This window comes from Herpailurus yagouaroundi, unplaced genomic scaffold, assembly GCF_014898765.1.
Source record: "Herpailurus yagouaroundi ecotype Mexico unplaced genomic scaffold, PumYag 216, whole genome shotgun sequence".
In the NCBI taxonomy this organism is placed as follows: domain Eukaryota; kingdom Metazoa; phylum Chordata; class Mammalia; order Carnivora; family Felidae; genus Herpailurus; species Herpailurus yagouaroundi.
Genome location: NW_024412447.1, coordinates 5478876 through 5491685, shown reverse-complemented (window position 1 = coordinate 5491685; position 12810 = coordinate 5478876). Strand labels below are relative to the sequence as shown.

At 49.4% G+C, this 12810-nt stretch overlaps 1 protein-coding gene across 3 annotated transcripts in view; it reads left to right on the top strand.

Moving 5' to 3' along the window:
* BAIAP2L1 (BAR/IMD domain containing adaptor protein 2 like 1) overlaps positions 1-12810 on the top strand; it is a 92843-nt gene that overhangs the window by 78874 nt on the left and 1159 nt on the right. For all 3 annotated transcript variants that reach the window (XM_040455873.1, XM_040455872.1, XM_040455874.1), the window contains one exon: positions 249-429. In XM_040455873.1, coding sequence (XP_040311807.1) covers positions 249-429 — 181 coding nt within the window. The remainder of the gene's footprint in view (positions 1-248; positions 430-12810) is intronic.

Here is a 12810-nt window from a genome sequence, read left to right as displayed (position 1 = left end):
CTTATTGATCTCCTTAAATTAATCAAGAGCCAGCCCTGAATTAAGCTAGTTTTCTTTTGAGTGCACCTTTAGAAACCAGTGAAAACATGACGGTACTTTTTACATAGAGGTCTATTATGTGTCCTCTCCTCCCCACACCCTGTGTGGTTGTTAATCTGTTGCAGTTCTGGCCATAGGATGTTCAGGATGTTCGGGGTTCAGATGGTGGGATCTTATGTAATGCACATTCTCTGCCTGTTGGTTGTTAGCCCAGCGCCAGTGAGAAGCATCAGCACCGTGAACTTATCCGAGAAAAGCAGCGTGGTCATCCCCCCGCCAGATTACTTGCAATGTCTGTCCTTGGAAGCGGCTGCAGATAAGAGAGCAGACATTTCCAAAAGTATTTCTACCTTTAAAGCACCGGTGTCCAAACCAGAAAGCACCTCTCCTGTGAGTGGAATTTCATCGTGACCCAACTCCTGAATGGCGGTGGGGGGTGTGGGCTGTCGTTCCCACAGGGACGAAGGTTGCGACCGTGGGGCGGGCTGGGAGCAGGCCGTGTGTCTGTCTCTTCTGGGTTCCCTTCTCTGTCACACTGCTGCTCAGCTTCCTAAACTTGGTCCCTCTTCTGTTTGTATTTTATCTGTAAATGCAGTTTATCAGATGGTATCAGGTTTTACTCTCTCCTCACCTTTGGTCCTGGCTCCAGTCTGACAGTCACTTCACCTTTTTCTGCATTTCCTTCAATTTTCATACTGTTCCCTGAAGGGAGACTTCAGGTTAAGAATGGTAACTATATCTCAGTGCCTTCAGAAGGTGTTTAGTGTGCACCATGTGCTGGGGAAACACTGCTTCATGTACGTTCTCTAGAATCCTAAACAACCCTATAAGAAAGACCGGAGGGGCCATGAGTGCCCAGAGCCCCCTCATTCCTTGGGCAGCTGTATCTGCCGAGCCCTGGTCCCTGGTGTGGGCTCTCGAGGTACAGAGATGAGCGACACCAATTCCTGGCTCTGCTGGAACCTACATTCTACTGAGAGGAAGTGGGCGGTGATGGAGGCCATGCAGACAATCACAGCAAGGTGAAGGGATAGAGGGGAAGGGGTGACAGCTCAGATGGATGTCCCAGGTTTGCGTGCAGGCACTTATGAGGGATCCCGAGGGTGCGCCCCTGTGAGAGAGGGCGCGGCATCGGGCAGGGGAGAAGCAGGACTGCGAGAACATCTAGGGCGCGAGGGCTTTAGCCAGGGCGATTTCCTGAAGAGCCTGGATGACCGAGGGCAGCACCCCCTGCAGCCCAGTACCAGTCTCTGGGTCCTGAGTGGGATCTGGGCAGCACATGACTGTATCCGCACCCCCAAGGAGGCAATGTCGAAGCTGAGACCTGAATGGCGAGGAGCCCATCATGCAGGGTTCAAGGGGAGAGATTCCCAGACACAGGAGCAGAGGAGGGCACGTACTTGGTACGCTCAGAGAACGAGGCCATGATTCCAGGATGGCAGAGAATCGAGAAAGGGGTGCGTGTTGTCAGTTTTGTCTCAGGACAGACTATATCACAAAGGAGGGGCAGGATAGAGAAGAGGACAGTGGCCTGGAAGGCCAGAAGAGCACACCTGGCAGATTCGGTGGCGGGGCCAGGAAAAGGGACACGCAGGGAGTGCCCAACTGAGGACATCCACTCTGTCGGCCAGGGAAGTGAGATCATTAGCCGATGGGGGCAGAGCGAGCAAGTCTCAAGAAAGAGACTCTGTGACACAGGCATTTTGAGGAGTGAGAAGGTGCCTGCGCTCCAGAAAGGTAGTCGCAGTACGCTGATGCCTGTTTACAGTTTGGGGTCATGATCTCAGACAAAGCCAGGAGGTACGGTCGTTTGTCCAGCAACATGCCGCTGTGCAGCTCAGGCAAGAAGTAATTAAGTGTTGGAGGGTTACCAGGTGGTGGGGCTGGAGGAGGAGCAGAGTTCCAGGTGTTTGCAGGGGTGGGGCTGTGGTGTTCCAGACCATGGAATCCAGGCATGGCCACGGACAGACGGTACCGGAGGGTGGGAAAGGAGGGGGCAGGTGGCGTCCGGACCTCCGTGAGGCTGCATGGAGCCGGGGAGGTGAGGGCCAGAGTGTGGGCTGGACTCCCGGGGGCTGCCGGCTTCCACCTGGAAACGACCCCGGGCACTGTGGGTGGTCCACGGGCACTTGGGTGCAGTGATTCTGGGCTGCTGTGATTTTTATCTTCCAGTTATTGTGTGGTCCTTTCAGTAGTGCACGCTGAGGCATCTCCCTGCTTCTCACGGGGTGTGTGAAGCAGCCCTGCCCCAGCCACAGCCCTGCCCCAGCCGTCAGCACCCCTGGCGGCCTCTGTTCAGCTGTGAATGGTGCCTGGGCGCAGTCTCTGGATTACATGGGATGGGCACTCTTAACAAACGTGCCCCGTGTTTCAGTGTGCGAGCCTTCGGGTGTTGCCTACTTCCTCATAAGCTGCAGTGGCGTGTTCTGATCCAGGAAGTGCAAGGTTTTGCAATTTCATTCAAAAATGTCTGTGTCTGGCTCCTCTCAGAGAAGCATACTGTATGGTAATCGTTTGCACCTTTATCATTCCAAGTTACTCCGAACACCTAACTCAAAAATTATTTTCAGAAGAATGACACACAGCTTTTGGAAATGGAGCTTTTCCATTCTGTTGTCGTGGAAAAGAAATCGCTTGGAAGGACAAAGATATCAAATGCTGTTTTATTAAAGGCCCTCGTACATTTTAAAGCAATATTCACAGCGTTTGGAAATGACTTTAAGGCATTTTGAAAAGCATACAATTCCTTTTACCGGGGGAAAGAAACCTTACAAGTGCATGTCACAAAACTCAGGATCCAGGAATACCAAGGTATGCTGTCCTGGTGTGACCTGTCTGTATTGCCTTCTCCTGTTTTTGATGTTCAGCTTTTTCTTAGGGAAAAATTCAAACATATACAAAAGTGGAAAGAGCCAGATATCTAATGACCTGATCCAGCTTTCACAATTACCAGGTCATTTACCAGTCTTTTTCACCTTGCCCCCAGCCACTCCATCATTTCAGTGTTAATCCCAGACTTCGTGTCATTTCACGTATAAATGCCTTAAATATAATACATTTTATTTATTTTCTAATTTTTTTAATGTTTATTTTTGACAGAGAGCACGCGCGCGCCAGTGAGCATGAGCGGGGAGGGTGGGGGGCAGAAAGAGGGAGACACAGAATCCGAAGCAGGCTCTAGGCTCCGAGCTGCCAGTACAGAGCCCGACGCGGGGTCGAACTCACGAACCGCGAGATCATGACCTGAGCCGAAGCCGGACGCTCAGCCGACTGAGCCACCCAGGCGCCCCTAAAAATTTTATCTTTAAATAGAATACCTTTCATTTTTACACAACCACAATACCAATTATCATATCTTTAAAAATTGACAGTAATTCCTCAATGTCATCAATCATCATTCCTCAATCATCAAAGTTCTGATTGTCTTATTAAAAATTTTACAGTATAGTTTGAATCTGGATCCAGACCAGCTGCATACACTGTAATTGGTCACCAAGCCTCATGATGAGTGTTTGTACCTACGAGTCTCTTCATATCTTTTTCCTTGTAATTTACCTGGAAGAACCAGATTATTGTCCTGGAGGGTGTCCCCAGGCTCAATTTTGCTGAATGCAATCCCGTGGTGTCCTTTACTGCATTCCCCTTTCTCCTGTATTCTCGGCCTTGATCAGATTCGGTATTATTGTTTTGTTTCTTTGCCTGTTTTGTTAGAGCGTTTCATCGGTGGTGGTGGTGGCTAGTCCATCCAGGGGGACACATGTCTAGTTATCTCTCCTTTTGTGGTATCAGCAGCTTTGATAATAACCGCCTCGCTCCATTACTTTAAGGCTACGTAATGTCTTTTAAGATAAAAGAACCTTGCCCCAAAATCATAGTTAACACTGAAATTATAAGCGAAAACCCTGACATTTTAGCCAACACAGTCTCGGTTTTAGAAAACTTTCAGTATTGTTACCGTGTCAGTAAAGCTTTATGACAAAAGTACTGATGCAGTTGTTATTACGCTGAATTGGATACAATGAAAAATCCTGTTTTCTCCTGCCCAACATAATAAAGAATAGCTAATACCATCCTTCTCAAACATTTTCCCAAAAATTGAACAGGAGGAAACACTTCCTAATTCATTCTGAGGCCAGCATCACCCTGATACTACAGTCAGGCCCCCTATTTCTGTCTTGTAAGCCAGAAGACATTTTTCTAGTGTTTCATCTTAGCAGCCATTAATGTTTGGTTTCATGTAACATTTTTTAAAAATGCTTTTATATTAGAAAGAGAGTGGGGAAAGGGGCAGAGAGAGAATCCCAAGCAGGGCTGCAGGGCTCAATCCCACTAACTGTGAGATTGTGACCTAGTTGAAATCAAGAGTCAGATTTAACCCACTGAGCCACCCAGCTGTCCCTCATATAACATTTAGAAGCCCCAAATATCTTAACAAAAATGCTTTCTTTGTATGGGTTCCAGTGGTGCTTTTAGTTATCATTCACTTTGCAAGTGTCAGAATAATGAATGCTGATGAACTTTTTTTTTTTGAGAGAGAGAGAGAGGGAGAGGGAGCAAGTGAGGGAGGGAGAGAGAGAGAATCCCACGAGGGGCAGAGAGAGAGAGAAACAGTGCTCACTGGAAGCAGGGTTTGAACTCACCCAATGTGGGACTCGAACTCACAAACCTGAGTTCATGACCTGAGCCAAAGTCAGGTGCTTAACCGACTGAGTCACCCACATGCCCCAATTAATAACTGAAACATTCCATAAAAAAGGCATGTTTAGTACTTCCAACAGGCAAAGGAGTCAGTACCTGTAGTGAGGTCGCATAACTTTGGTAACTAATGTTTCTGTGGCATCAGACAACTGTGACCAACCATACTTCTTTTTTAAAGACAGTTAAATGGTGTGTGAAGATGTACAGTGTAGAAGGGATCTGTGGACCACGGTGAGGCCTTCACGTTGGAATTCATCCATTGAGCATTGATTGACAAACTTACCATGCATGGTCCAGGCCCTGTGCTAGCCCTTGGGAAACAAACAGGAAGAAGAGCAGCCTAGGAGTGGAGTCCAGTGATCAGTGGAGCCATGTGAAAGTGTTGGGGGCAAAGATGTGACGTGGGGTGGGGGGGAGGGGAGGGAGGGCTCGGGCTCCTGGCAAGCACCAGGGGTGGCTTCTTGGTCGCAAGCATTTGAGCCAAGTTCTAAAGGAAGAGCTCTGACCAAACAAAGCCTTCCAGATGTGCATTGTGGGAACCGTGGTGGCTACGTGCGGTCCGGGGCCACAGCCAGACAGGCGGTGGGAGGGACAGGCTGGGAGAAAAGCACACCGAGCCAGGATGTCTGGGCCATGCGTCGTCCTTCCTGTGTCCTCCTGCACGGCAGGCATCTGCTGATGGCCCTCAGGGTGTGCGCTGGGGCCTGGTGACGGGCAGGAGGCGGTGCAGTTGTCCAGGGAATGAGGGCGGTGGGAGTCGCGTTCAGTGGAGATGGGAAGGGATGACAAGTTATTTAAGAGGTAAGAACTGACGGAGCTAGTGACCACTGTGGCCTGCTTGGAGAAACCATCGTCCTGTCTTCACTTTGGAAGCAGTTCTGGTTTGCTCATGTTAATGTATGTTGGAGCTTTTTTTTTTTTTTCTAATGTTTATTTTTGAGAGAGAGCATGAGCAGGGGAGAGGCAAAGAGAGAGGGAAAAACAATCCGAAGCAGGCTCCAGGCTCCGAGCTATCAGCACAGGGCTCGACATGAGGCTTGAACTCACAAACCACAGGATCATGACCTGAGCCTAAGTCCAGACGTTCAACTTACTGAGCCACCCAGGACCCCAGGAGTTTTTTTGATAATTTATGTAATTCTCAGTTCCAGATCTTTGAAATGCCAACATTAAAAAAAAAAAAAAAAAAAAAACCAACATTCTTACCTATAATTAAGTTATACATGTAAACTACTAGAAAAACATTGTGAATAATGTAAAATAATCAGGGTATTATGTATTTTTATTCCTTAAAGACAAAGTTACTTATGGATTTTTAAAGTACAGAGTACACAGGTGAACTCAAGCCCCACTTCAGGCTCTGTGCTGTCAGCACAGAGCCTGTGTGGGATTCTCTCTCTGCTCCTCATGCATTTCAGCTCTCTTTCTTTAAAAAAAAAAAAAAAGAAAGAAAAGAAAAGAAAAGGACAAAGTACAATTTGAGAGACCCTTCTTCTCACTTTTGATAAAAATGTTTTCATCTGTGTATATATATTTCATGCTCTACTATATTTAACATAGATATGGCTTTATGGTGAAAATTTTGTCTCAGATTCTACTACAAATAATCAAATTGATAAATTACCCCACTCTTGAGACAGAAATAAGGATGCTCTCGAATTAGTAACATTTATCCCTACTGAAATAGTTTTCATTTATTATATATATATTAATATATATGTATATATTCACATATTACATTATATATACAATATATATGTATATATAATGCACATATATACTGTACATATATATACACGTATATACACATACATATATGTATTGTATACAATATATATGTATAATATCTATTATACATAAATGAAAACAACTATTTCAACTATATTATACATAAAAGAAAACTATATATATATGTGTGTATATTTGTTTATTTATTTTTTTCCCCAAATGCTGCCATTTGCTAGATAAACACTTGCTGAAATGAGATTTCCTGTAACTCTACTGGGCCATCACAGCTGCGGACCTAAGTTAAAAAGCAAAGTCCAAGTTAAAATATCTAATCATTATACCTCATTTAAAATACTTCTTTATTACTTATTTATTTAGAGTACACACAGGGGAGAGGGAGGGAGAATCTTAAGCAGGCTCATGTTCAGCATGGAGCCCGATGGGGGATGTAATCCCATGACTGTGAGATCATGACCTGAGCCAAAATCAGGAGTTGGATGCTTAACTGACCCAGGTGCCCCCAAAATACCTCTTTTTAAAGTAACACAATTTGCTACTTATAAAAATAACCAAAGAACTTTTGTTCTGTTAGAAACTATCTGTAACTTCACCTCCAGGATGACTGCTGTTAGCACTTCAGTAGATCTCCTTGAGAAAAATATAGGCAAATCTGTGTTTTCAATTTTTTGGTTGTTTTTTTGTTTTGTTTTGTTTTTTGTTTTGAGAGAGAGCATGAGCAGGCGAGGGGCAGAGAGAGAGGGAGACACAGAATCGGAAGTAAGCTCCAGGCTCTGAGCCATCAGCCCAGAGCCCGACGCGGGGCTCGAACTCACGAACCGCGAGATCGTGACCTGAGCTGAAGTCGGACGCTCAACCGACTGAGCCACCCAGGCGCCCCCTAACTGGTTTTTAAAAATCAGCAACGCCCACAAAGTCAGAGGGCCTCCCTGAACAAGACACTGCCGGCCACGACGTCAGGGGCGCTCTCCCCCATCACCCTCTTCAGGAAACTCAGTTTTCCTTATCTGTAAGACCAGAGAGTAATGACCCCAAAATACGTACACAGTGCTTCCCAGTCGCACAGTGAGATTAAATGATTGATATTCCATTTCTGTCACTGACGTTTTGGAGTCCTATTTCAAGATCCTATGCAAACTGCCAAAGAAAAAACCCCACACCTCCAACGACGGACACCCTCACGTGCTCCTCTGCTGACCCCGTTCTGTTAGCCGAGCGACTGCGTTTCGTCACTGGCAAGTCAGATCAGGAGTTCCGCGAACATAACTGAAACCTGCGGGCCTGCTGCGGGGAGGCACACGAGAACTGGTTCTGCTCCCCAGAAGTGATCTCAGGAGCCCTGGAAGCTCCTGGCATTGGAACCGGCCGCCTCGGCTCGGTAGCCTCTTGCCAGAGCAGCAGGAGGCACAGGATCTAATCCTCCAGTGTCAGGGCATGGGCAGGGCTGATCAGTGACTCATAACAGTTAGAGGATTGGACAGAAATGTCCTAGGACTGGGTCATGCAGGCAGTGGCTACCGTTTTGGACAATCAGGTATAGATCATACAAAAATAGAACAGTGTTCCATTTAAAAGCCTGATCTAGAAACATGATGGCGGAGAAGCATGTAGCATGACTCAGGCCTGCCTGGTACGCGGTCCTGGGATTTTGTATCTCAAAAGTTTTTATGCCCAGCCAGGCTGATAATTTATTTTTCCTAAACTAAAATTTTTAAACCAGCTGATGATGTTGGGGAAAGGTATGTTCTGTCTCAGCCAGATGCTGAGATCCATGGCAGCTGGCAAAGCATCTTAATACTTTTATACTTAATTTTTATGTACAACTGTTATTGTCAGTTACATGTAGTCTTAAAACACCAGGATTCTTAGGCTTAATTAAGTATACTAAACACCCAATCCTGGGAGCTGCCTACCATACAATGTTCCTGGGCCCACCAGCCCCACAGTTCTGTAGCTACCCTGTGATGTTCTGAGACACCGACTTCTCCCTGGAGGGCTTGGGGGAGTGGTCCTTGGGACTGAAGCTGGAGGGTCTGATGGCCACGTTCTGTTGTTGCACAGGGCTGTTAAATAATCAGAGAACCAGGCTTGAAAGAGCTGTTGAAAACTAAGTTCTCCTCCACATACATTTGCTTCTCAAGCTCAGCATTCACTGCCCTGTGCAAGCCACAAGTGTGTCTGAGGGAGGGCCCGGAGTGTGGCCTTTTTGGTTTGTTTTGTTTTTTGGTTTTTTTTTTGCTTCTCCTCTCCACAGGGGACACCTTGGTTCCCCAGGGTAGTTGACTCTTCCCTGTCTGGCCTTCAGTGTCCCCATTTTAGGAATAAAGGGGTTGAACTAGTTCAGAGGTTGTGATTCGTGAGATCAGTCTAGCCCACGTTGAGGATTGGCATTAGCTGTTAACATCTAAAACAAGCATCAGGATGGGACGCCTGGGTGGCTCAGTCATTTGTGCGACTTCGGCTCAGGTCATGATCTCATGGCTCAGGAGTTTGAGCCCCGCGTCTGACTCTATGCTGCCAGCTCAGAGCCTGGAGCCTGCCTCAGATTCTGTGTCTCCCTCTCTCTCTACCCCTCCTCTGCTCATGCGCTGTATCTCTCAAAAATAAACAGACATCAAAAATTAAAACCAGCATCAGGGCTGCCCGTGTTGCAGGTAAGAGCTGACTTCCAGCAGCTTCAGAGAGGAAGGAACTATCTGATGGAAACAGCAGCCCAGAGAGGGTTGGTATAGCAAGGCCTCCCTCAGGGCTCTCTCATCAGTCACCCTGTCTTCTGGGGACATGGGCTCCGTATCACCAGTGGGCAGAGAGCACAGGTCACCCCCCTCAGCATTCTCACTGGGCCACAGAAGTCCCTGTCTCATCTGAGTGTCTGCCTACCACCAGGAGGACGACTGTGTGGGGTGGTCTTATGCTGACCTGGACCGCCCATAAGCCGGGACCAAGTAGTTGCCTTCAGGTACGTGGGCATGTGGTGGACACCCAAGCAGAAGCCTGGCTAGTGGGAAGGGGAAGATGGATGGACACCACGTGGCAGCAAGTGCCCACTCAAGGTGGACTTGGGTGTTGTTTTCTGGGGGAATCACAAGATCTGCCCTACTCTGCCTGTTCGTACTGGGTCAAAATAAGCTGGTTATGGGTTATCTTGCTGACCAGGCCCAAGGCCTTCACTGCCCTTACTGTCTCACGGATAACCTTTTCCGCGCTCATAATGACACGCCTAGCCCCTCGTGGTGCCTGGTTTTGTCACTTGATCACCTCCTGTCGTGTTGAGTACACTCCAGACCAGCACCATGCTGCTTGCCAGAAGGGGACACAGAACATGCAACCGGCTGTGCCTCTGAGGCCATAGGTGCCGGCCTTTGTGAAGTCTGTAGAAAAGTGCGGGATACGTACTGCTGACTCAGAGCAAGGCCCACATTGTAGAAGGAGTTTTTCTGCCGGGGGGCTGCAGGACCCTGGGGAGCTCAGCTCCACAGACCTGCTCTAGCATGTGCTGTGTGCCCTGCACTGTGCGTGTGGAGAATGTGGCTCACGACCTGCAGCCTGTGCAGAGGGGCCCTGGGGCAGCAGGAGGCGTATCAAGACCAGTCCGGTCCAGGGACGCAGGACCAAGAAAGGCCTCTAGAGACTTTGCTGTTTGGAAGAGGGAAAGACAGATTGGGGAACGCAGAGACCAGAAGACCCGAACCCCATGACTCAGCCTCAGGGAGGCTGTGGAGGGACAGGTTCAGTTGGAGCTTTTGGAGGCAGCAGGCAGGATGGACAGACGGGCTTGGGGCACTGGCCCAGCGCAAGGGACGGGGTCGTGTGGTCAGCTTGGAGGGACGGTTCCGCAGACGCTTCTGAGCACAACATGAGCCTTCCTAACAGACTGAATGAGGGCAGCGCCACACGGCCGGGGGTGCCCTTCACTGGCAGGAAAGGGAACACAGGAGTGGGCTTAGTGGAAGTACGTTAAAGAGAGGAGAAACCTTTCTGAAAATGTCCTGTTTTTCTAAAAGCAGACACTCAAGAATGCCATATACAGGAAAGTGCAGGACTTTTCACAAAGCAGCTACATATAACCAGCACCAGAGCAAGACCTAGATTATCAGCCCCCCAGAGGGCCACCCCCCCGCCGGGCGGCGCGGGGGGGCGCGCGCGGGGCGCTGCCCCTTCTCAGTCCAGACGGCCCCAACTTCGGACCCCGTGACAGCGCATCTGGTCTGGCCCTCAGAGGAACCGAACCACGCAGCGGGCTGTCCTGTGGCGCTCCATCACTGCGTGGACCCATCCACTGGATAGAAGGCTGTTGTCCCTTCTCCTGTTGATAGATGTTGAGGCTGGCCCGTCAGGGCTGCTCTGAGTATCCCGGTGGGGTTTTGGTGTCCACGTGCACGCGTGTGGGGTGGCCAGGGTGTGTGCGGGGTACGTACCACACCAGGACCCGGGTTTGCCCGGCACTAAATAGCTTTGGGCTGTCCCAAGTTACTCTCACCTTCCTTCCTCACAGCGGAGTCGTCACTTGTCACTTTAGGGTCGACTGTGCTGCATCTCTGCAGCCATTTTTGTTTCTCTCAAATGTCTGGACCGAGTACTCAAATGGCACAGCCTGTGAACATGTGGCTAAACTCGTTTTAAAGTTCAGTTGGGTCAGGGGCGCCCGGCTGGCTCATCGGTAGAGCATGTGACGCTTTATCTCACGGTTGTGAGTTCAAGCCCCACGTTGGGTGTAGAGATTACTTAAATAAATTTTAAAGTTCAGTTGGGTCAGTCGGGACTCAGGAGGCCCTCCTGGGAACAGGCCCCAAAGTTTTCCCTCTGAGGCTGAGTCTGGCTGGCAGGTGCTCCAGGGAGGGTTTTGTTTCTGGTTTCCAGTTCAGAGCGCACGGAGCTTTCCTCAGACTTGAGGACGCACACGGCAGGGACAGAACGTGCTCCCGGGAAAGGCCGCAGGAAGGTGGTTTCCAGACAGTTATCAAGGAGCAAGAGGGCCGAGTGTGCCTCTGCGGCCAAGTGCAAGACGGGCAGAAGCCACACCTGGCTTTGCAGGAAGTGTGCTTTCCAGGCCAGGAGGGAGGACACTGGAGGCCTCTCTGCTGCGTGAGCTCGTGCCTCTGCGCACGGGCTGTCTGCTCTAGGCAACATGCCATTGCCAGCGGACTGAGCACACGTGCCATTGCAGGGCAGGCATCCTGGTGCTTTTTCAGTAAGTCATAAATTAGCCTGTAACCGTCACGGAACGAGAGCGCTACCCCCAAATGACTTGCTCTGAGGCCTGCTGGGGAAGCTCAGCACGCCTAGTAGGAAGAAATCATTTTGCAGCCATTTAAAACCCTATTAGGACATGCTGAGCAGGGCAGCCGCTGTGTGCATCTGTGATGAAAAGTAGACACAGGGGCGCCTGGGGGGCTCAGTCAGTTGAGCATCCGACTCTTGATTTTGGCTCAGGTCACGGTCCCAGGGCTGTGGGATGGAGCCCTGTGTTGGGGCTCAGGGTTTGGAGTCTGCTTGGGATTCTCTTTCCCCTCTGTCCCTCTCCCCCCACTCACTCTCCTGTCTCTCTCTCAAATAAACTAGAAAAGGTAGACACTGAATTGGGGCACAAGGCTGACTGGGGTTGCCTTCAGGTGCTTGGGGCTCCCCATCAGAATGACCTTACTTACCTGCTGGTCTCGAGGTTCAAAGCACGCTCAGAGGTCTTCAGAGGCACAGAGACAGCAGGCACAGGTCTGAAGTAGCCCCAGTGCCCACAGCCTCTCTTGTACTTTGAGAATCTGTGTCCACAACCCAAGAGGAGCCATGCAGAAAGAGCCCTGACCTGGGCTTTGGCCTCCAACTATGGCCTTTGACCCTAGGCTGGCAACCAGAAGTGAGAAGAGCTATCTATCCTTCAGTGTTCAGAGGCCCGTATGCCCTGAGGCCACTGGGAATCCTGGGAGCTTCCAGGAGTCTGGTCTGGTCTGGTGGCCTGTGGCTCAGACGGCATTACACTGCCCTCTCCTGGGCAGCCATCTGAGAATTAGCCCCACAAGCTCAGGCCAGTGATTTTTTTCAACAGCCAGAGCAGATTTAAAGCAAATTCTGAAAGCCTTCTAGCTTTATAAAACGAAGGACAGAAGGCACACACACCCCTGGTCCCTGGCCACACTGGGAGACCCCCCAAGTCCCCAGGCTCTGTTAGTTCCTGAAGGCAAGGGCAGTGTTGTCCCTCTGTCGTCTCATCTTCTGGAACTTCCCACCACATCTCTGGCTAGCCCTTGGCACATCTGTGGGCACCAAAACCCAACAAGGTTTTATTTTTGCTTCCTGTTTGTCATGGCTTCCCTCATTCAGGACTGGGCT